This window comes from Podarcis muralis, chromosome 16 (assembly GCF_964188315.1).
Source record: "Podarcis muralis chromosome 16, rPodMur119.hap1.1, whole genome shotgun sequence".
Lineage (NCBI taxonomy): Eukaryota > Metazoa > Chordata > Lepidosauria > Squamata > Lacertidae > Podarcis > Podarcis muralis.
The window spans coordinates 27,145,063-27,166,618 of record NC_135670.1 but is presented as its reverse complement, the minus strand read 5'-3'; the positions used below and the strand labels follow the sequence as shown (position 1 = coordinate 27,166,618).

General features: G+C 49.4%; 2 protein-coding genes across 6 annotated transcripts in view; one reads left to right on the top strand and one right to left on the bottom strand.

The window, feature by feature from the left end:
- The window catches only part of MED15 (mediator complex subunit 15), a 31,371-nt gene extending 17,349 nt beyond the window's left edge, over window positions 1–14,022 (top strand). The window contains exons 9-18 of one of the 2 annotated variants that reach the window (XM_028710235.2): window positions 3,154–3,273; window positions 7,973–8,109; window positions 8,226–8,353; window positions 8,791–8,925; window positions 9,527–9,590; window positions 10,035–10,101; window positions 11,326–11,486; window positions 11,803–11,969; window positions 12,280–12,378; window positions 12,983–14,022. In XM_028710235.2, coding sequence (XP_028566068.2) covers window positions 3,154–3,273; window positions 7,973–8,109; window positions 8,226–8,353; window positions 8,791–8,925; window positions 9,527–9,590; window positions 10,035–10,101; window positions 11,326–11,486; window positions 11,803–11,969; window positions 12,280–12,378; window positions 12,983–13,119 — 1,215 coding nt within the window. In that variant the 3' untranslated portion in view covers window positions 13,120–14,022. The remainder of the gene's footprint in view (window positions 1–3,153; window positions 3,274–7,972; window positions 8,110–8,225; window positions 8,354–8,790; window positions 8,926–9,526; window positions 9,591–10,034; window positions 10,102–11,325; window positions 11,487–11,802; window positions 11,970–12,279; window positions 12,379–12,982) is intronic. The other variant, XM_028710236.2, reaches the window with a different exon arrangement.
- CCDC74B (coiled-coil domain containing 74B) lies at window positions 10,389–20,285 on the bottom strand. 4 transcript variants are annotated; one of them, XM_028710242.2, is made up of 9 exons: window positions 19,533–20,282; window positions 19,060–19,104; window positions 18,234–18,350; window positions 17,948–18,113; window positions 16,992–17,199; window positions 16,814–16,896; window positions 15,886–15,936; window positions 14,436–14,577; window positions 10,389–11,177 (listed from the first exon to the last, which is right to left on the bottom strand). In XM_028710242.2, the coding sequence occupies exons 1-8, from the start codon at window positions 19,843–19,845 to the stop codon at window positions 14,439–14,441; spliced, it is 1,122 nt and encodes a 373-aa protein (XP_028566075.2). In that variant the 5' UTR covers window positions 19,846–20,282; the 3' UTR covers window positions 10,389–11,177; window positions 14,436–14,438. The 4 variants fall into 4 exon arrangements, with proteins under 4 accessions (XP_028566075.2, XP_028566074.2, XP_028566077.2 ...); XM_028710241.2 differs by lacking the exon at window positions 10,389–11,177 and adding an exon at window positions 13,971–14,270; XM_028710244.2 differs by lacking the exon at window positions 10,389–11,177 and having other exon boundaries at window positions 13,971–14,574; window positions 19,533–20,285.
- Between the last annotated feature and the right edge of the window lie 1,271 nt (window positions 20,286–21,556).

Sequence of the window (21,556 nt, the reverse complement as noted above, 5' to 3'; positions counted from 1 at the left end):
CCCGATTCCCTCTCTGGCTCACCTCATCTTTCGCTCGTTGGGAATTGATGGGCTAGAGGATGGGAGCAAGCCAAGCTTGTGTGAAAACTACTGGGCTTGCACAAAGCAGCTTTCCAAACACAACGAACCAACATTTCCCAACTGACCTGGCCTCTGGCCAGTTAATACTGTGGTATTGGCAGTCGCAAAGACTACGAGGAAGTCCTTGATTGTGTGCTGAGGATATGGTCAGCTAATGCCTTTGGGAATGGTTATCTATGGTGGGAGCTGGGGTGTTCTTTCTGGCTGGCACGCGCCATTCTGACAAATGGTGGCTGTTACCAGTTGCTCCAGGGTGAAAAGGCCTAGGGGACCAGCCTCAATGACATCGTCCAAGGCAGGTGTGGGGAACTATTGACCCGGCTAGCAAGCATGGTCGTTGGCCAGAGATTATGGGAATTGTAGTTCATCAACATCTCAAGGGCCAGAGATACCCCACACCTGATTTAGGGGGGCATAATTGGTTATTGTGGCTGTTGGCCATGCCCAAACTAGGGTTGGCTTCTCCAGCCTGCCAAGGAGATGTCATGCACATGAAGACACCTAGAGAGAAGCTGATGGCAATCTGGACCTTGTGGAGGTTGGATCAGTCAGACTAGTCTCTAATACAACAAGCAACTTGCTTTAACCAAGGAAATGCCTAGCCCTGGATCTTTTCTCTGTCCTTTATGGGTGTCTGTGGTTTTCAAATCAAATCTCTTCCTGACTTTTCTGGTAGTCTCTCCAGCGTCTTGCTTGTTGATGCCTGGCAAGGGGGCAGTTCTTACTTCTTGGAGTGGAGCTTCAACTCCCATTTAGATCGGGAGGCAACTGCTGCCTGCCTGCCCTTTCTCCTAGAAATGCAGTTAGGATTTATTTACCATACTGCTTCCCTGAACCCTTCCCTTATCATCATTCAAAGAGCCCTCCTGGTGGTGCTGTGTGGGAGGAAGCCTTGAGCGAAGGGCAGCCAATCGCATGAGGCGGCTCTTCTACACAGACTTTCTCCTCTGGATTGTGGGCTGCTGGAGGCAGCCCTCCAGTTCAGGCCCTTTCAGTGTTTTGTGAGGATGTGAGCCATCGATCCTCAAGGACAGTCATCCACATCCAGTGGCTTCTGGAGCTGAATTCCACTCCACTCTTGTGCTTTTTTGCTGGAGCAAGATGCTGTCTGGATCCACATCTTGGTCAGAGCTTCATGCCTCAAAACCCGCTAGGAGTGAGAGGTTAGAAGCTGATACTTCCATTTTCTTGATTTTATTTATTTTTTGCTGGGGGAGGGGGAAGGGGGGGATTGAATCTGTAAGAGGAGGGATATACGCAGAATAACCGTCCCGGAAATTGAACTTCTTCCATAAGTTTAAGAAGTCCTCAAGAGGTGGGGGAGGAAATCCTCCCTACGAGTTGTTCCTGGGAATTCGGAAGCTCTGCGCTGGTGATGCCTGTGCACTCTCTCTCATTTGAAATACAAGAGGCACATCCTAGAGGGGAAAAACCCAAACAAGTTAGAAGAGCGCAAGACTCCTAATATTAGGGTTGTGGGTACAACCTCCATGATGGGCAAAAGACTCCTGCATTGCAGGAGGTTGGTCTAGTTCAGTGTTTCCCAACCTTGGGCCTCCAGCTGTTTTTGAACTACAATTCCCATCATCCCTGACCACTGGTCTTGCTAGCTAGGGATGATGGGAGTTGTAGTCCAAAAACAGCTGGAGGCCCAAGGTTGGGAAACACTGGTCTAGTTGACCCTCATGGACCCTTCCAACTCTACATTTCTAACACCTTTACTGTGCCAGAGTAGCTCTTTCTCAGCCTCCCCCCATCTCCACAAACCGCTTTTGCCTTGGGGGTGTATGTGTGCTGCAGTCTGGAGTTCTTGGCAAGTTCAGCTTCCTGAAGTCATGGTGCTGCCTTCGCAGTCGGTTCGACTCTCCTGCTGGGTCTTAGGAGGAGCCTTTGGAGGCCGTGGCTCCAACAGTCTTCCCTTTGGTGGTGTGGCAGGAGGCCCCGGCCCACGGTGGTCCCTCGGTTGAGCCTGCTGGCGCCTGTGTGGCTCTGAATGTGGAGGAATGCCTGGAGGAGGAGCACGTTTTGTCAGCTGCCCACCCCTGGTCTTGCTGCTGCTGCCGCCGCCACCACCCATGCCCGCCATGGCTCACCCTCCATTCTCTGTGGCGCATCCGCCTCTGTTGGGAAGCTGCTTCTGCTGTTGTGTGGTGCTTGGCCTTGGCCTCCCCTGCTGTGGCGGCTTTTGCATGCTGTGTGTGTTGGACATGCGCATGTGGTTTGTCTGGCCTCCCCTCATTCCTTTCTCTTCCGAAAAGCCTCTTTGACCATCCGTCACTGCCCCAGGCTGGGGGAGGGGGAGGGGGCTTGATTGCTCTGCCATGAACTAACAGCTGTGCAAAGTTTTGCTGTTCTTGAGTTGTGATTTCCTTTCTCCTTGTTTCATGTGTGTGTCTGTTTGTGTTCCTAACTTTTTTGTTAGCAACTTTGAGCTCTATGACTTTTTTTCAAGACACGTTGTTGATGTGGCTGCTGCAGGTCCATTTACATGAAGCACTAAATGCAGTTGCCTGTCATCATTCTTCCCCCATCCCCCAAGGTCTGGGCTAGTCTTAAGGACTCCCCTGAGGGTCAGGAATTGGGCAGGAGATGGGACCAAAGCATCTTCCACTGGCTTGGCTGGTTGCGGCTGAGCCATATAGTTTGCAGATGAGAAAACTCTGGTCAAATCTGCCCATGTCACACCTGGACCTTAAATCAGAGCTTAATACAGACTGGTGCTGTGTGTCCGGGTGGGTCAGTGGAGATGTCAATTTCCTCTTCTAGGTTTGGCATCCCATTAGAGGGCCTTGATACAGCTGATGTGCAGCTGAACCCCCCCCCTTAATTGTTTCCCTTTAATTGGACTCTAGCTCCCCACATCCACCCACTCACCCAGAGTTCTCTGACAGAGCCAGTGAGGAGTGCAAGTGATGTGTCTCCCAAGCCAGAGACTGCTGCAGGGTTGCCTTCCTAAGACTAGTTCGCTTGACTTCCACCTCCTCCTCGGAGGCTGCATGTGCTTCTCATCCTGCCGGTGTGCTGCGTTTCTTGTGTTGCGATTACTTTTGTCTGTCCCTCTGTCCTCCCAAGATGATCACCGCAACTATGGCCCGAGGTGGGATGCAAATAAGACCACGGTTCCCGCCTACCACCGCTGTCTCTGCCACGCCTCCAAGCACCATTCCTTTGGGTGGACAGCAAATGCCTCAGGTATTTACTGGAGCTGATGTGTGTTGTGCCAGGGGGCTGGTGGGGTGGGTGTTGCACAAGGGGCCACCTCCCTTGTCACGAGTTCTGTTCAACTACTGGTGTGCACACTTAGCAGTGAGCATGGGCACCCCAATGAAGGCAGCCCATAGAATGGTGGGGGAAGCTAAGCAGGGACTGCAGATTAGCTTCTGGGAGCAGGGAAGTCCAGGAGAGTCATTACCTCAAGTCTCCCTCGCCTCCACAATGCTTGGCATAGTTCAGAGGAACAGATCACAGGAATGCCGATTTAGCTGCTAAGACATGCGTTGAACCTGTGCCTGTACTCCGAGGGAGGAGGAAGCTTGCAAAGACCCTTGAGGGGTAGATGTGCTCTCCCTGTTACATACTGTAGCTGCTGCTGCTGCTCATTTTCTTCCCTTTGCCTCCTAAGAGGCTGGTAGAGGTTTCTGGCCATTTGTGCAGCCCAGTCAAAGGCAACTGAACAGAGATTCATGCCTCCTGCGCCCCTGAAAGGAAGCCTTGTGGGTCTTTCAGGGATCTCACTCCACCCATTCTGCCAAGACCTGACTCAAGTGGATTGTCTGGCAGTCTCTGTTTAATCAGCAGGGAGAGAGAAGTCAAACCACCTTCAGATTGCTGGTGCTTAGACTGCTGGAGCTCTTGTTTATCACTTCTGTAGTCCTTCTGGTATACAGTCCCAATTTGTCATCTTCACAAAATCCATATGCATATGGAATAGTGACTGACCGCCCAAGAGCCACACAAAGTGACTTTGTGGATTGGCACCCAAGGTGGTTTCTGCACCCACATTTGGCTTGTCAATGACTACAGCATGTCAGGGCAATGAAACTCCAGGAGAAGGTGTTCTGTGCAGTCTTTATCAGGTCTTGGCTGGTTCCACACCTGTGAAATACAGTGGTACCTCGGGTTAAGTACTTAATTCGTTCCGGAGGTCCGTTCTTAACCTGAAACTGTTCTTAACCTGAAGCACCACTTTAGCTAATGGGGCCTCCTGCTGCTGTCGCGTCGCTGGAGCACGATTTCTGTTCTCATCCTGAAGCAAAGTTCTTAAACCAAGATACTATTTCTGGGTTAGCAGAGTCTGTAACCTGAAGTGTACCGTATTTTTCGCCCTATAGGACGCACTTTTTCCCCTCCAAAAATGAAGGGGAAATGTGTGTGCGTCCTATGGGGCGAATGCAGGCTTTCGCTGAAGCCTGGAGAGCGAGAGGCGTCGGTGTGCACCGACACCTCTCGCTCTCCAGGCTCCAGGAAGCTATCTGCAAGCCTTGGGAGCTGGGGGGAGTTCCCCCAGGCGTGCAAGGCTTGCAGGCGGGAGCCTGCAGCGCAGAGCACGGGGCGCCCTCCGGAGGACGCCCCGTGCTTCGTGCAGGTGTCGGCAAGCCTTGCGCACCCAGGAGATCTCCCCCCTGGCGCGCAAGGCTTGCGGGTGGCAGCCTGCAGCGCGGAGCACGGGGCGCCCTTCGGAGGACGCCCTGTGCTTCACGCAGCTGTCCGCAAGCCTTGCGCACCCAGAAGATCTCCCCCCGGGCGCGCAAGGCTTGCGGGCGGCAGCCTGCAGCGCGGATCGCACTCTGGAGGACGCCCCGTGCTTTGCGCAGGTGTCTGCAGCCTGCCGCCCCGCGCGTGGGGCGCCCTGAAGCAGAGCGCCCCTCGCGCCGGGCAGACATCGGCCAGCTCCACAAGCTCGGGGGACAGTGGGGAGGCGCAGCGCCACCATCCCACTGTTCCCCGACCTGGTTTTGGGGGGGAAATAAAGGGAATTTTTTCCCCTTTATTTCCCCCCCCCCAAAAAAATTGGTGCGTCCTATGGGACGAAAAATACGGTATGTAACCTGAGGTACCACTGTACTCTACTTGTGCCCCCAAGCACTCTTGCTGAGGAACTCCACCAACGGATACCCACCTACTCGGTTGGCCCATTGATCTTGAGATGACCTCTCCCCCCAGCCTTGTGTGCTGTTCTTTTCAGTATGTTGCACCATTAGGTTCCCCCCAGAAGCGGAATTGCTGGGGTGCATCATGGGGCTCAAACGGCATTAACTCTCATAGAATAGAACTGCTGGCAGCCCCACTGCTCTACTTTGTTGTGAGGCAGTTACATCCGGGGTTTGTGTTGACTCACACAGCAGCAAGGCTCTTGTGAGCTTGGCTCGTTCCACTGAGCTGCTTCTCCCACTGACTCCCACATTCTGTGGTCTGTTCGGCATGCCTCGTTTTCAAGTTCTTTCCAACCCTTATCTCGCTGGCCAGGAAACAATAATGTCTTGAGAGACAGTTCTTCCTGTTCTTCCCAAGGCTGAAAGTGGGTGCTTTGACCAGGGTCAACTGGCAGATTGCACAGCTTAGCTGACAGCGGGAATGTAGGTTTCTCCTCCCATAACGAATCTGGGCCTGGTGGAATACAGTCACAGCTGCAGCCACTCAAGTCCTGAGAAGGAGAACCAATATCCTCTCTGTAGACCAGCTTTGGTTGGTAGAAGGTTCGTAAAGCTGCTGCATACAAACTCCACCTGAGAAAGAAGCCCAGGTGTTGACCTCTAATCTGAGTCACCCAGCACTGCAATCAAAGGAAGCAGATTGACATGAACAACACCTGTGAATAGCCTTAAATGTTGTCAACAGCAATTAGTTCTGGGTGCATAGAAATATCCACAGTCACTTAACATATCCTTCAGTCCCTGCTTACTGCTTCACAAGCACTTCTGTTCCCAGCCTGCTTTCCATCAGCTGGACACAAAAAATGATCTAGTAATTTGCTGGCTGTTCCCTTATCTGTGTTGTAGCACTACTACCAAAGCCGGTATTGGTATCACCTAAATTAGCAGGCTTCTCAAAATCTCTGATCTAGTCCCTATAGGTTTGACAGATGAGCTGTGTGGCACCCATGTCCAGCCTCCCTTCCACATGGCAGGCTTGGCACTGAAACTGTTGTGGCTTCTCAGTGGATGAGCAACCTATTTGCACACTGGCAGGCCCTTACCTGTGATTCACACTGAGTTTAAATAGGAGTTTGCTTTCTAGGTAAGGTGTTCTGGCTTTGCAGCACTTGCCAGTCACAAAACACTTTCCCCTCACAATTAGGCCTTGTAGAAATTCAGCATCAGATAAACACAGTTGAAGGACACTCTCTTGCAGTTGAATGGCACCAAGGTTTTCTGAAAACAATTTGCATTGAGAGCAGTTCAAATAAGAAGAATCCTAAAAAGAAGAAAGCTTTGGGTCCAAGGCTTTCACTTAACGTTCTGTGGGCAATCAACCCTGCTGCGCAGCTAGAGTAAGCAAAAGAACAGGTGTTGCTTATCTATGGGCCTTTTGCTTTGATCAGTATCTGTCCATTTTTTTAATAAAAAAAGCTGCTCCTTTAGAGGGAGCCAGCTGTGAAGATTAGAGGTTGAGAACACGGAATCTCGGCCTTCACTCTTTGCTTCAGATTCCTAGAACAATTAATTATGCTGCAAACTGCACACACATTTAGCTGGAATTTGAAGGGGGTGGGGGAGCAAGCCCTCTTAGAGATCCAGAGAGGCCCCTAGCCATAATAAAGATTAAAAATGACGGCAGAGGAAGGCAAAATAAGGCTCTGAAGAGTGAGCTGTTTGTTCATACAACATGAGCAGCAGACCGGGGAGGACATGCTCATCACCCTCTAATCCTGTGTCATCAGAAACGGTATATTTTTAGCAATATTTATGAATTTTTTAACTCTTTAAAATGACAAAGTCTATATTTGTTAATTTAAAAAGTGATCTCATTTGCTTAATTTGCAGTTCTAAGCCGAGAGGGTGGGTGTCATATTTTGGTCTGATGTGCATTTTTTTAAAGCTGCAAAACTTAGTAAGTGCCTAAATACAAGGCCTCCATTGGCCCTGGTGGAGGGGGCAGGGACTAGGGTACGATGGGTTTGTTCAGCTATATTTCATGCAGCTGGCTGTAGTTTCTAAAGAGTTCCCCCAAAGAGGAACGGGAAGTTTTCTCTGTCTGATCTTCTAATGCTCAGTGGAAATAGAGCAAAAGAGGGAAGCAGTCTGCCAACTTGGGCAGCTTGTGGACTATGGCACGCACCTCCTCTGCTTCCCAAAACACACACGTGTTTTGTATGATGAGCTGCTGCTGCTCCATGTAGTTCCATGTTTTACCCTGGCTCTGTTCTCTGTGGGGCTGGAGCATTCTTCTGCCAAGCTAGCCTGTGTCTGTCATGCATGCAGCACACATACACACTTTGGACCATCTCAGTCTGTTGTGGATTATTACTGGGAAATCATTGACAAAGCTTAAAGGAACGGGGTTTTGGTGCACTGGGCCACAATGAAGGTAAGTCTCCCATGGTACTAGTTGAGGCTGGCATTTTTCAGACAGATGTTTGGTCTAGTAAATGTAGATGGAGCTGAGGACCCACCGAGTTGGCTCTCTGTCCTTAGCAAGCCAGGGAAGAATTCTGCATGTGAAGTCACAGGAGGCTTGCAGAGAAATGCTGCTGTGTTGGGCCTGTTTTTGAGCTTCCTGCCGTGTCCATTACAATCTTCATTTTACAGCCCAGGAAAGAGTGGCAAGCCCAAGGCTCCTCAGCAGGTCAAATATGCTGCCTTTCAATGGGATCCCTGGCTGCTACTCTTGTCCTGGTGCCCTTGGATTTTTGGAAAGGCTCCTCTTGCCAGTGACGGTTCCTTTGTTCTAGGTCAGCCAGAGCAGCATCACCATGATGTCTTCTCCTTCACCAGCCCAGCAAGCCCAGACCCCTCAGCCGATGCCTCCGCCACCTCAGCCCTCTCCCCAGCCAGGGCAGCCAACTTCCCAGCCCAACTCCAATGTCAGGTGAGCCTTGATGTAGGAGTAAGCAGGCTTCAGGTGGTTTCAAGTTTTCTTTTTAGGGTCAATAATAGCTGCTTCATCCCCAGACCTCAATGGGAAATACTTTCCTCCTCTTTCAGCTCCGGTCCAGCCCCATCTCCCAGCAGCTTCCTCCCCAGTCCATCTCCTCAGCCCTCTCAAAGTCCAGCAGCTGCACGAACGCCACAGAACTTCAGTGTCCCATCTCCGGGGCCACTAAATACTCCAGGTAATTTGTGCAGGGCTTGAGGGAGCAAAACCAGGTTGCCCCTCTTTTTACTTCCAAGTCTGTGCCTGTAATGCATATTTTGCATAAATGGGGTTAATTGTGGGGACCCAGTGCTGGCATTTGAGAGGATTTTTTGATAATTTTAACTATCAGTGATGTGGTGGGTGAACATAATTTGCATACAGACTGTGACCCTCTGCTTCCCTGGCAGAAGTTGTATTGCAGGCAGCCCAACAACAGGGCAAAGGCAGCATGTCCCACAGCCAAACTCTGAATCCCCAGAACAGCTTGGTGATGGTGGCAGAGGGGAAGCAGCCTGGGGGTGCATGCAGGAAAGCAGATGGAAGGCAGGCTGTGCTGGGTGCAGCCACCTCCCCCTCCTCCTGTTCAGTGCCTTTACTCCATGGGTCTAACCTGTCCTCTTTTCTGCCTGGAAGGCAATCCCAACTCTGTCATGAGCCCAGCGAGCTCCAGCCAATCTGAGGAGCAGCAGTACCTGGAAAAACTCAAGCAGCTCTCCAAGTACATTGAGCCTCTGCGGAGGATGATCAACAAGATAGATAAGAATGAAGGTAAGTGTGTGTCGTCTCCCCCCCGGTGGTGTGCTTGGGGTTGTCGGTACCCAGCCTTGATAGCCTTTCCCCTTGCAGCAGGCGGTACCAAGAGGCTTTCTCCTAGGTCTGGGCTTAGTAGTCCAGATCAGCCATGTTACTTCCTACTTGCTGCCGGGTTACCTGTAAATATAGCCTTGTCATGTGCAAAGTGATGAATAAACCATGTTATATCTCTGCAGGAAGTAGAGGGAAACTGGGTGGCAATGAATTCTTTGGCTCTGCCCAGAGTTACATTCTGTGGCTGAACCGTGTTTGGGCATGGCACACCATGGGCCATATGGAAGGCTTGCTGAGGCATGTTGCACTTTTGCACCCTCTGAAAAGCAGAAGGGATGGACACACCATCAGTTTGTGCCATCTGCTGCTGTCCTCACAAGGATGTGACAGAGGCCATGTTGCACCCTATGACCTCTTTCTGAGTGGTTGTCTTTGGCAGGGAAGCTTGAACCTCAAGAGGTACAGACCTCCTTCGCCTGTCACAAGAGATCTGCTTTCTCTCTGTCCTGCAAGATAGTTCTAGCATAACTGCCTCTTTCAGGAGTGTTTCTTATCAATTCAGACAGGAAGAAGGACCTCAGTAAGATGAAAAGCCTGCTGGATATTCTGACTGATCCTTCCAAACGGTAAACTTGTGTGCTCATTTTCGACCCATTATCTCTTCTTGCTCTCCTCCCCTTGAACATCTAGAGGAGTTGTCTTTGTAAGCGCCAGGAGATAATTAGAGCTAGTTGTCTTCACAGGCAAAATTCTGCTTTGTGTTAGTTGAGGAAAAAGAGGCTCAGTGCTCTAGCCTGCCTTGTTCTTGGTTTTGTGCTTGCCAAGTGTAGCAGGCAGGAAGTGTCTTCTCTGTAGGAAGAGAGGCACAAGAAGCAGCCCCACACAGCAGCGGGGCCAGGTTCCAGTAGGCGGCTTCGTTCTTCCTAGTGACTGTGTGTAGCAGCAGTAGTGGGGAGGGAGAGTGCTGTTTGTTGGTGGCTTGCCATGTCCATCTGGGGAACGAGGAGGCAATTCTACTTTCTCTGAAGCAGAAAAGTGCCTGTTCTGAGACTGGCTTTCTTCATTCCTAGCTGTCCTCTGAAGACACTGCAGAAATGTGAAATTGCTCTGGAGAAGCTCAAGAATGACATGGCTGTGGTAAGTTTTGTGTGTGTGTATATATCTCTGTTCCCCTAGTCCACATTAGCAGGGGGCTTTCTCTTCTCAATGATTCTGCACGTCAGGAACAAAAGAAGGAAAATATAGGCAAAGAAGTTGGCCACAGTACAGCATAAAGGTCTGGTCACCACACCTTAAAAAGGATATTGTAGATTTAAAAAGGGATAACCAAAAGGGGCCAGATCAAATTCCCTATGTAGAAAGGTTACAATATTTGGAACTTTTTAAGTTTTGAAAAAAGGCAGTTAAGAGGAGACATACGAGTATAAGATTATGCATGGTTTTAATAGAGGATTAGACAAATACATGGAGGATGAAGCTATCAACAGCTATTCGCCATGCCCTTGAATAGCAGTTGCAAGGAATCACAGATAGGGAGCGTGCAACTGTTGCACTCTGGTCCTCTTCCCAGAGACATCCGATAGCCACTATGAGAACAGGACGTCAGACTAGATGGGCCTTGGCGCTGACAGAGCTACAGAGCTAATCTGCTTTTACAAGAACAAACGACTCACAACTTACACAAGAGTTAAGTTCCAGTGGTAGCACATAAAGCCAAAATCACATACTGTATAGTCAATCCTTTAAAAACTGGAAGATGTCCTGTAAAAACCACTGAAGACTTCCATGCACCTCCGAATGCGCCTAAGGCCACTTTCACTCTCTTAACTGCACATCCAAATGCTCTCCCAACGTGAGTGTGATGGTGGGCACAATTGCCAGTGTCCCCACCTTCTTCCAATCCACCCCCCCTTGATGACTGCCTCTTAAAAACAAAAAATCAGCCAGGCACATAAAGCTGAGCTCACACAAGTTACATGCACGTAAGTTGCGAGTCGACCATACAAGCAAACTCCAGTGTGTCCAAAGCTGAGTAAGGAGCAATTGCCTGATGGGATCTGAGTAGAAGGTGCACAAGGAAATAAAGAAGGGCATCTTGACAGTTGGCCAACCCCAAGGCCAGGAAGAGTGGGTGAGTTGGAGCTGTTCGTGGGAGGTGAATCTGGTAGGAGGGTAGATGCCTCGTGAAGTTCTTTGTCTCTACATGGAGCTGTCTGAGATTCAATGGACAGATTTGTAAGCTGGCATCTGAGCAGAGGGCCTGAAGTCTCATTCTTAAGGCTGTTGTTTCCCGAGAGTCCAGCAACACTTACTGACAGAACTGCACCTTCCCTAAATCCATGTGTGTCTCTTGTATGTCAGCCCACCCCCCCACCCCCTACAGTGCCTCCCACAAAGCAGCAGTACTTGTGCCAACCCTTGTTGGATGCTGTCTTGGCCAATATCCGCTCACCAGTCTTCAATCATTCCCTCTACCGAACCTTTATGCCAGCAATGACTGCCATCCATGGTCCACCCATCACGTATGTATATTCATTGTTCTAGCATCTGCTGAAAGATGGCTAAGGAATTGTGTGAGAGATAGGAAAGCTCAGAGCCCAGGCCTGGAAGGAATAAGATGCCCAAAGACTACTTGTGTGTGCTGCAAGAGATTAACACAGCTACCCTTCTGGAATTTGTCAGATATTTGTGCATATGTATTGTTCCGGCTATTTCTGAAGTTATTTTATCTTGCTTTGAAATTTTAGTTAGACCAGTTGTTGGGGGTTGCCTTATCATTTTGTATGCAAAATTAATTAGAAATGAGAATTGAAACTGAAGTTGGCTGTCCTCTCATAGGACCCCGGTGACTTCCACTCGGAAGCGGAAATATGAAGAGGACGAAAGGCAGACTATACCAAATGTATTACAAGGGGAGGTTGCAAGATTAAACCCAAAGTTCTTGGTGAACCTGGATCCCTCCCATTGTAGCAACAATGGCACCGTCCACCTCATATGCAAGCTAGGTGAGTGGCAAGAAAAGACAGCTCTATCTTCAAATATCCTCTTGACACTTGAAGGCTAAAAGCCTGCAGTGGTGGTGGCGGCAGCAGCAGCAGCAGCAGCAGCAGCAGGGGAGGTTGACCGGGCCTGGTTAAGGTCCAAAACCTGCCCAAGAGAGAAAAGGTAACAGAGGATTCTAACCAGACCTTGATGGGTCAGGTGCCTGAGAGGTTGTTTCTGAGTTCCTACTTAATAAAGAGGCTGCCTGATAAGCAACTTTAGGTGTCTCTTGGAGAAGGTTGAGAAAGTAATGCAAAATGTGTCTGATTCCAGATGACAAGAACCTTCCAAATGTCCCACCATTGCAACTGAGCGTCCCAGCCGATTATCCACATCAGAGCCCCTTGTGGATTGATAACCCTCAGCAGTACGGTATGAAAGAACAAGGCAGGCGGAAAATGACATTTGGGTGGGTGATGGGGTATAGGGTCTACATTAAGCCTTGGAACTGGTGAGTTTAGTCTTTGTGATCCATTTGACCACTTCATATTAAGACTCCCATCCTGTCTTTTGAGTGTGGATTTATTTGTGCTGTAGGAAGAGATGTGGTAAAGTTTGATCTGTGATTTCGGAATACTGGGTCTTTTTGAGGGACACTGCTAGAGGCCATGTGGGAAGAAGAGAACCAACTACATTTTTTACTTATAAACACACACTCTCTTACTAAGTTTTTACAGGAAAACTGCCCTCTCAGTTTTAAGCTTTGGAAGCTCAGAATTCCAGTATCCTAAGGAAATCCTTTGATTGAGTTTTGGAAGCTTCAGATATGTAACAAGACACTGCTACTGCTTCCAATGGTGAGGTGAAGGGGGGAAAAGCCAATGACTCATTTTTCTCAGTTCTGCAGCTCCAAATCCCCAGCTTTGATAACCCATCAGTATGAGTCACAAAACCGCCCACACACAAGCTGTCATCTGGATGGTGTCCTTTATTATTATTTTTTAATAATAGACTCTTTCTGCTTTTTTCTTTCCAGAAGCAAACCCTTTCTTGCAGTCAGTGTATCGCTACATGATGTCAAAATTGCTGCAGCTTCCTGACAAGCACTCTGTCACAGCACTCCTTAACACCTGGGCGCAGAGCATCCGCCAGGCCTGCTTGTCTGCTGCTTAATGTCTCGTCATCTCCTCTTGCTGGGCCTGAGCTGGAAAAAATCACAGCCAAGCAGGGCAGGAACGTGTGAAGCAGAAGCCTTAAATTGTTTTTGTTTACTAGGAGCCCGGCTTTGTAAAGAGCCTGGAATTAGGTTTAGTGCTTGTGCTTCTTCTGCCTTTGTAGACCTGCCCATAACTTGATGCAGGGGGTGGATTTTCACGGTTCTTACGGCAGACGTGTTAATGACTTTTTTTTAATGTCTTCTTAGAGAAGAGTGTGTGTAGACTTCTGTCACGGAGTCTCCCTACTATAAGAAAAGGGACAGCGTCCTTCAGACCTCGTCCAGTGCCCAGTATGTATGTATATATGTATGCTTGGTTGGATACCAGCCCAAGAAGAGGCTGCCTGCACACCCACCACACAAGCTGTTCTTTGATAGCTGTGTGCAGTGACTGACTGAAGCAGGTGAGCGGTTTGTGTCTTCCCAACTATGAGGCAGCCAGCTATTAGACTGATGTGGCTCTGGCAAGCCATGCGTCAAGTGTCATTCATCAACTTGTGCCTCACGGGAGGAGCCTGGCTGGGCATAGGGTGAGACTGAGGCTGCTTCACTCAGCCCTGGTTTTGCTTTCTCCTACCTCCCATGCACAACTCTCTTGATCTTTGTGGAAGTATTGCTGTTTTTACATACTTCTGCTATCACCTTTGCAGCAGAGTCGCTGAATACTGGCTTGCACTCTTCCAACACGGCATCCAATTGCTGTGCTATCTGTAAATGTGTGATTGCTGTGTCAATTTGAGGACATTTTTAAAAATGTACTTAAGAAGCTCTGATTGATTGCAGTACAAAGTATCAATTATTTCATACATGAACTAAGGCATTTGTTTTATTGTAATAAATGTATTGTTCCAGTGTTTTAACACTCACTTATTTTCTCTTGCAACCCCCCAAACTCCTTTAGTTCCACCGCAGCCTGAGCACGAGGGCACAGAAACTTGTTTGCTAAGAGGCAAAGTCACTTTGATACCCCCTTGACCTGGGGTTGTCTAAGGAGGCTTCTGTGTATTCTGCATCTAAAAGCCCCCAATTCTGTAGTTTAAAAAACTTAATTACTACTGACGGTAGAACAGTTTCTAGGGAGAAGTAAGGTCACTGTGATCTTCTGTAGCTATGTGGACAAAAAAGGATTAATTATGAAGTTTTAAAAATTGAGTGGTGAACACCAGAAACAATTTGTTGAAAGTACAGCACACACTCGGAAATGGTTTAGCTGGCTTTCAAACCACTTTAGGGCAAGGAGACACATTACAAAAAGAGGCCAATTGAACCATACTTGCTAAAGTGCTGTCCGGTGGAGCCTGTTCCTCTGAACAGCCTGTGTTCTCTTCTGTCTCTCTGCAAAAGCATTTCCTAGTGTTTGCTTCAGTGCTGGCAGCACAGCCCTTTCAGCAGCAGGCAGTGGTGTGAGAATCCTACTGGAGAACAAAGTGGGCCTGTCATATTGAAGTCTGCATTTAAATAAGCTGCTCTCTCATCCTACTAACAGGGTGTTTGAGGAAGTCAGTGTCCAAGTTTAGTGTCTGCCCCCACACCCAAAGAATATTTTTTTTCTGGAGTCTTGGCTTCTAGCCAAGAGCTTGCTCTGGTAATTCACGTTCAAAGCCAAAAACTGTCTGATGTTGATGTTTCGTATGCACTAAACTAGTCCTCTGGAGCAAATGGGAACATTTCTCCACCTGCCCAAGTGACAGATCTAAGCAGGAGTTACAGTAGAATTTGCCTGCACTTCAGCACGCCTTTTACCTTAGAGCAGAGAGGTGAGCCAAGGGCAGCACTGACCCAGAGTCAACGCCCTCTGGGGGGCTGAGGCAAGAACTGCACTTCTTCCAAAAAGGCTTTTCCCATCAACTGATTCAACACCTTTACAGTCATACCTCGGGTTGAATGTGCTTCAGGTTGAGTGCCTTCGGGTTGCGCTCTGCGACAACCCGGAAGTAATGGAGCGCGTTACTTCCGGGTTTTGCCGCTCGCGCATGCGCAGACACTCAAAATATCACACGCATGCACGAAAGCGGCAAAACGCGGCACGCGCAGCCGCGCCATCGCGTCTTACATTCCATTCAGGATGCAAACGGGGCTCCAGAATGGATCCCAGGTTCGCATCCCAAGGTACCACTATATATCATTCTTATCATTCAAGATTAAATTCGTAAAAATTAAATTCTATTTTTTGTTTTTTTTAAAAAAAAACAAAATTTGCAAGGTCTTGGTGGGAGGGAGAGTCATAAACTTTTTGGCATCACCACAAGAGCAGTTGGTAAACTTTTTTTAAAAAACAGACCAATTTTGGAAGTGCTTTAAAAGTGCCACAAAACTTTTTGGCATCAGGACACTACTGGGGGGACCCATAGGAGCAGTATGTAATGGCATTTTTTAAAAAAAGACAGTTTGGCAAGGTGGAGGAGTCCAGTTTGAAAAATGTTTACATTTCAATTAGATCCTTACCACAAAATACTTTTTCTAATTTGGGAAGCCTGCTGGGAGACTTTTAATTGCAAAACTTTAATAAAAAGTTGTGAGCGGCCTGTGCAGTGGTGGACCTCGGGATCTTAAATTTCTGTGACACCCAGATTTAGTTGCCCCCCCTACTTCTCATGCTGCATTCTAAATCATAATTGTGGGGTCCTTGCAGTGCCCCAAAGTCTAAGCACCCAGTGTGACCTAACCAGTTGTGCTCCCCTTAAGCCATCTCTGACCTGTGTTAAGATAAGATGCCTGCTTACCATTTCTTAGGACCATTCTTCACCTTGGGCAACCGTGTGACCTCTTGGTTCCTGAAGGAAACCATTAATTAGCATGTATATTTATAGGTAAGTGCTACTTCATACTAGGCCACAGAGTATTTATTCTGGCACCAACAATTGGGCACTGGGGAAAAAATTCTCGCCTCTTGCCCTTTCATCATGCGTTATGTCCTTCCATTAGGGCATAGAAATAACACTTTTGAGACTCACAGGAGCATCTTAAGTAGCAAAATACCAGTGCAGCCTGCTTTCTTAGCTCACATGGAAATGCCCCAACCTGCTCTCAAGATTGCAGCTGCCATCAAAGTTCCTAGTAGGTGAGATCCAGCACTTTAGTAAGCATGCAGTAAGCATTTCCATGCTCTCTCCACATAGGTAGGCTACTCCAAGCATAACCACTTCCTGCTTAATTAAATTTAAGCCCAGCTACAAAGAAAAATTCCAGTGAGGTTAAATTGCTGGGAGGAGTGAAATTTAATCCTACATGAAGTGAACAAGCAGGCTAACTGTATTGGGAGGTGGGAATCAATAGCCAGCATTAGGAGGAGTCTGCAAAGGGAGGCGGACAAAGTAATGGTCTCAATGCATTTTATGGAGAGTTAATTTGGACAGTTGCTTTCAGCTGCTATTTTCTCCTCAAGGCGATAGGATGGTACAGGAATGCATGGGATCTCCAAAGAACTGCAGAGATCAAAGAAGGTTCCCTGGCAAAAATCTGAGCTCCTATCTCACATGTGCTCACAAATAGCTTTGTGAGAAGAAATTAGCTAAAAGCCATGGCTGAACCACTCATTAGTTCCAGCGACCACCTAATCAATCAACTGTGGTACTTTGGAGACCCTGCTGCAACTCAAAAGAGGTATTCAGAGGTACCATCCTTCCTCTTTCCATTAAAAACCACGCTTACCCAACATGACCAGCTAGCATGTAGTCCTCAGGAATTCTTTTGGTCTTGTGGATATCTTCCAAGCACGATCGCAAATACATCAGCTGAAGAAGAAAGGAGGAGAGTGTGTGACTTTCCTGCTCCTCCTGCAATGTCAGCTTCCTGCCTTTGTGGGACCCAGGAGAGCAAGCAGCCTCACCTCCTGCATCTGCATGTGGTTGATGTTCCACAACTGCCGAATGACCACTTCGCACTCCTCCAGCGTTGGTGGCTTCCGCATGTAGGAAGGGAGCACTGTCACCAAGAAGGGGTTGGAAGAAGCAGCAGGGATTTTCACATCTCCTGCCCTGCTTTGACCAGATGAAAAAGGGATGGGGGACGTCATCCTGTCACAAACATCTGCGTCTCTGTAACAACACAGTTGAAGTGTGACCAAGGAACAGTTATTTCAGTGAAGTACAGGTGGGCAACCTACGGCCTAAGGGACTGACTGACACTCTTTTCAAGTAGCCCCAACACAGGGGCTAACCAACTGCCCTATTCTTTCATCAGTTTTAGTTTCCTTCCCATTTCTCTTTGCTTTAAAAATATTTTCTCCCTTTTTATATAGCTTCAAAGCAGTTATATGTTACATTAAAAAAAATCCTGACTGAATGACAGGGGGTTTCTCCCAGCTGTCAGATCACTGGTGGGCTTTAACAGTGTTTGCTGGTCACTAATATCAGAATGGAATTGCTTTCACTTGCTGAACAGTAGCTGTATCAGTCCATAGTACAAAAGAAGCTACGTATCTATCTGAGAGTAACCACACTTAAGTCTAGCAAGGCCCAAGTAAGCCTGCGTAAGACTGAGAATTTTGCAGTTCTGCACACGGCAGTGTGGTGTAGTGGTTAGAGTGTTGGACTAAGACTTAGGAGACCAAGGTTCAAATCCCCACTCAGCTATGAAGCCTCCCAGGTTACCTTGAGCCAGTCACAGCCTCACAGCACAAGTTCACTCACAGGACTGTTGTAAGGATAGAATGGAGAGGGGATGTGTGTACACCACCTTGATAAATAGTAAGCAGAACTTTTAATCATCAGTAACAATAACAACAATGTGAAACTTGCTGCTTTGATTTAGAAGTTACTGCTACTTCAGTGGGTGTTCTCAAACCTGGGATGAGGTGCCTCTTCTGGAACCGTCTCCTGCGCCGGCCTGAAGTCCTCCAATTCCTTCCACGTTACTCTATCTACTTCCTTTTCTATAATTTCTTCTTCTGCACTCGTCTCGTCCATCATGAACTCGCCACTTACTGGCTTCTTTTCCAGCTCCTCAGAACCTACAAGATGTTTAGGAAAAGGCTGCATTGCTAATACACTCAAAACACTACACAGCCATGGCATCAGAGGCATTGTGGCCACCATTAACGCTATCTTTTCAGCTTAGACTGTGTGTGTACCTTGTTCTCTGTGCTCTTCTTTTGCTGCTGGCGCCACCATCTTTAAGCCGGCACTTGTCTTCCCTGGTGCACTGCTTCCTGGCTGTGACTTACTAGGCAAGTTGCTGGAAGAATGATCTACAAAAACAGAAAGAAAGGAACTAGTTGAATAATCTGGCAGACAGGTGCATACTCCCTTGAAGGGCTAGCACCAGTACCCACGTAACAGCGCATAACCATAGGGAAGGCCAAACAGGACATTTTCAGAAGGGACCCTTTTGTGTCTTGGCATCCTAGTAGCTGAAATATTCTAAGAGAAAGCTGATCCTGGAGCTCCCAGGCTTGGCATCAACTCCTTGCCTATCAAGAGCTGGGAGGCACTCAGTTGGACCTTCTTCACCCGCTCCATGTCAGTCTGTGTATGTGCCTACTCACTCATCCCCTTCAAGAAACACCAAGTCTAATCTCTTGGGTAACAACCAGGGCTCACATATTACAAGCACCAGCTTCACTGGACTCGCCTATCCCCCTCATTACCAACTCTATGCTAAGAGCTTCCAAATATGGGGCTGTCAATGTCTCTTGCCTTGTGGTTTCTTTTGACAGGTGGGCGGGGCATCCACCTGTCAATCATGGTTACATTAATGACACCTCCCAAACACAGCTGTCAAATTCAGTGGCAGGCGAACCTGATCAGGATCTGGCCCATGGAGCCCAAAAGGTTCCCCACCCCTGGTTTAGGTGAAGCAGCTGTGTCAGAAACCATCTGATCCATTCCTGAGCCTTGAGTGGGCAAGTGACTAGTTTCACTTTATAACTCTGAAACACGGGCAGTGCAAGGCTGTACCTTTCCTCTGAAGTATCGGGTTCATGATGAGCTTATAATGAAGATCTGCAAGAAAAAGAAAAGGCTGTTTTATTGTGGCCAGCCCATCCCTCCTTTAACTGGTAACCTTGTTCACGCCCAGGGATCTCCCCATTCTTTTACTTGGGGATGGAGAGGGAGAGACTTGAGGGGGCAGCCAACTGGGTCACCATGCGATTGGCTCTGGGCACCTGGCTCTGGGCTGCTGCAACCACCTCTTTTTCAGGGAGGGGTGCCAACTTGAATGAAATATGGGGGGGGGGGGCAGTTAAGCAAGGCCCGCCCTATATAACTGACCACACGACGCGGTGCTATTTGAATGGCAATGCCCATCCACGTTGGGGCTGCTGAACCCCCTCGTATATTTTATCGGGGGAGCCGGATCTCCCTCGTCCCATAGGAGTTGGCTCGTAATTGGGAGGGGGTGGAGGTGGTGTATCCTTCCGGCTGCCCACCCTTGTTCTGCCTCTTGAGGAGATCGATCTCCTCGTGGAGCTTCTGGAGGGTCTCGGCGTACTGCTCCTGCAGGAACTTGAGGCTGCGCTCCAGGTCGGTGGCCGCCCTCCTCCAGCCGTCGGCGCTGGGAGTCCGAGGGGGCCGAGGAGGGTGAGGTTGAGAAGCGGGGTGCGAAGGCGACGGCGGAGCCGGGGACGCGGCCCTTTCCTGCTGCGAAGGCGGAGGCTGCTGCCCGCCGAAGCGCGACCAGGGAGGCAGGTGGAGGTTGTGCTGCTGGGCGCGGCCCAGCGAAGGGAAACCGGAGCTCTGCATGGCCGAGGCCGGGGACGGGAAGGAAAGCGACGGAAGAGCCGGGTGCGCAGAGGCCTCAGACTCAAGCAGCTCGGGTGCGAGGAGAAGCAGCCGGGCCGGGGCTAAGGCGCATTTCTGCCGCCTCCTCTTCAGAAGAGCTTTCCCTCTGAGGCGGAGGCGCTGCCCATTCCGCCTCAGGAGCGGGAGGTCGTTGGCCCGTTCGCTTCTCCTCCTCCTACCCGGGCGGGAAACCTGAAGGGCCGAAGCGCCGCCGCCTGAGGAGAATTAGGCGGCGGCTCTGGGTCCCTTCCCGCCGCCTCCTCCTCCGACCAGCCTCGCGCCGCTCCCCGCCCCCGCAGCCGCCTCTGTCGCCATGGCGACGGGCGCTCGCTCGCTCGCACCACAGTGGCCGGAGGAGCGAAAGAGGCGCGAAGCCCCAGGAGGAGGAGAGCCCCGCCCATCGAGCGCGGTGAGGGGCGGGTGTTAAGTCATAAGGGAAAAGGCGCCGTGAGGGGAATGGCGGGGAGGGGGAGCCATGAAGGGGAAATAACTAAAGAGAGGCCTCTCACCTGACAGGGGCGCCCCTCTCGCTAGCTCCCCACCAGGAATTAAAAAAAATTGGGGGAAGGGGCAGGGAAGCCCCGCCCCCACATGATCAATCAAATGTTACGGCGCCCGCGAGCACTACATTATTTGAATGGCGATGTCCATCAACCGCTTGAAGTATTTTATTGGGCGGCGGGGCAAAGGTCCTGTACTTGAAGGAGCGTCTCCACCCCCATCGTTCTGCCCAGACACTGAGGTCCACCTCCGAGGGCCTTCTGGCGGTTCCCTCACTGCGAGAAGTGAGGTTACAGGGAACCAGGCAGAGGGGCCTTCTCGGTAGTGGCGCCCGCCCTGTGGAACGCCCTCCCACCAGATGTCAAAGAGAAAAATAACTACCAAACCTTTAGAAGACATCTGAAGGCAGCCCTGTTTAGGGAAGCTTTTAATGTTTAATAGGTTATTGTATTTTAGTGTTCTGTTGGAAGCCGCCCAGAGTGGCTGGGGAAACCCAGCCAGATAGGCGGGGTATAAATTATTATTATTATTATTATTATTATTATTATTAGGCTGATTGGTTCCTATGCTCTCCAACCCACCCACCTGCACCGCAGTCTCCAAACGGCGCAGAGCACGGAGAGCATGGGGCTGGATTGAAGACCATCTTGCAGGACCCAAGTCAGCCCAAAGTTGGCCCAGTAACTTGGAATGATACCTGGGTGCCATTTGGGACTTCGCTGGATGCCATGACCCAGGGAGGGTGTTAAGAACCCACAGGGGAAACACAGCACAGCACACAAGTAGGCTCGCACATCCTCTCATGCTCTGCTTATGCAGTACGTATTTAGGATACCCAAGTGCTATAACTCGGGAGCCATAACTCCTGAGGTGCAATAATGCCAGACTTCCGCTTGCTGAGTTGCAACTGCAAGACCAGTTACGCCTGGCTTGAGACAAGGGTCAAGAAGTAACTGCTCTGTGGCCAAGTAGAACGCCTGACTCAGGGACAAAAGTAAGCTATATTTCACCTGGGTCAGACCCAGTTTGGCACACACACACCCAGGCACATTTGCAAACACACACACAGGCCTGGAGCATCAATGGTGCTCCTCTGGAGGCATCACCCGGAGCAAAACAATCTGGCTAACTACGGCTCTGCGTGACTTAAGCATTTGTCCATGCACATCCC

What these genes read in the sequence shown, in the direction of transcription:
- CCDC74B (XM_028710242.2), bottom strand. Translation starts at nt 19,845, where the DNA reads ATGCAGAGCTCCGGTTTCCCTTCGCTGGGCCGCGCCCAGCAGCACAAC. An exon ending in CCCGATACTTCAGAGGAAAG is followed by an intron (nt 18,351 to 19,059) that starts GTACAGCCTTGC and finishes CTGTTTTTGTAG; the next exon opens with ATCATTCTTCCAGCAACTTG. An exon ending in GAAGAGGCACCTCATCCCAG is followed by an intron (nt 17,200 to 17,947) that starts GTTTGAGAACAC and finishes GTGTTGTTACAG; the next exon opens with AGACGCAGATGTTTGTGACA.